Here is a 456-nt window from a genome sequence, read left to right on the forward strand (position 1 = left end):
TCGGTTACTGGGTCTCGAGGGCTGCTGAGGCAGAGCGTTGAAGCTAGCTGGGGAGAAAGGGAAGGACACGGTGGCACCACGTCAGGAGTGGAAACCCCTTGCCCACCCACCACTCCTCCATCCTCCAGGAGGAAGAAACACCCACCCGACGCCATCCTCTTCCTCCCAGCTTGAAGAAGGACCAGGCTGGTCCCAAGAAGCCCCGCTCACCTGGAGGAGACACCACGGCATGCTGGTTGAGGTGGGGAGGAGTGCTGTGCTCGGGCGGTTGGGGGAGATGGGGCGGCATCTCCGGTTGAGGAAGATGCATGATGGGTTGGGTGAAATGCGTCATGGTGTCGAACATGTTCCCCGGCAGCGGGTGCTCCAGGACGGGGACTTGCGCGGGGACGAAAGGCGGAGGAGAAGACTTCATCGGCGGAGGAGCTTGTTGAGGGACAGGCGGCGGCGGGGGCG

The 456-nt window shown here is 63.4% G+C and overlaps 1 protein-coding gene across 1 annotated transcript in view; it reads right to left on the reverse strand.

Annotated features, from left to right (window-relative positions):
- The window catches only part of LOC104128502 (bromodomain-containing protein 4-like), a 6,037-nt gene extending 5,587 nt beyond the window's left edge, over positions 1–450 (reverse strand). Inside the window, exon 1 of the mRNA XM_035896785.1 lies at positions 211–450. Within this exon, the coding sequence (XP_035752678.1) occupies positions 211–415 (205 nt within the window). The 5' untranslated portion in view covers positions 416–450. The remainder of the gene's footprint in view (positions 1–210) is intronic.
- Positions 451–456: the final 6 nt, after the last annotated feature.

The sequence above is a fragment of the Egretta garzetta genome, unplaced genomic scaffold, assembly GCF_000687185.1.
Source record: "Egretta garzetta isolate BGI_Z169 unplaced genomic scaffold, ASM68718v1 scaffold576, whole genome shotgun sequence".
Lineage (NCBI taxonomy): Eukaryota > Metazoa > Chordata > Aves > Pelecaniformes > Ardeidae > Egretta > Egretta garzetta.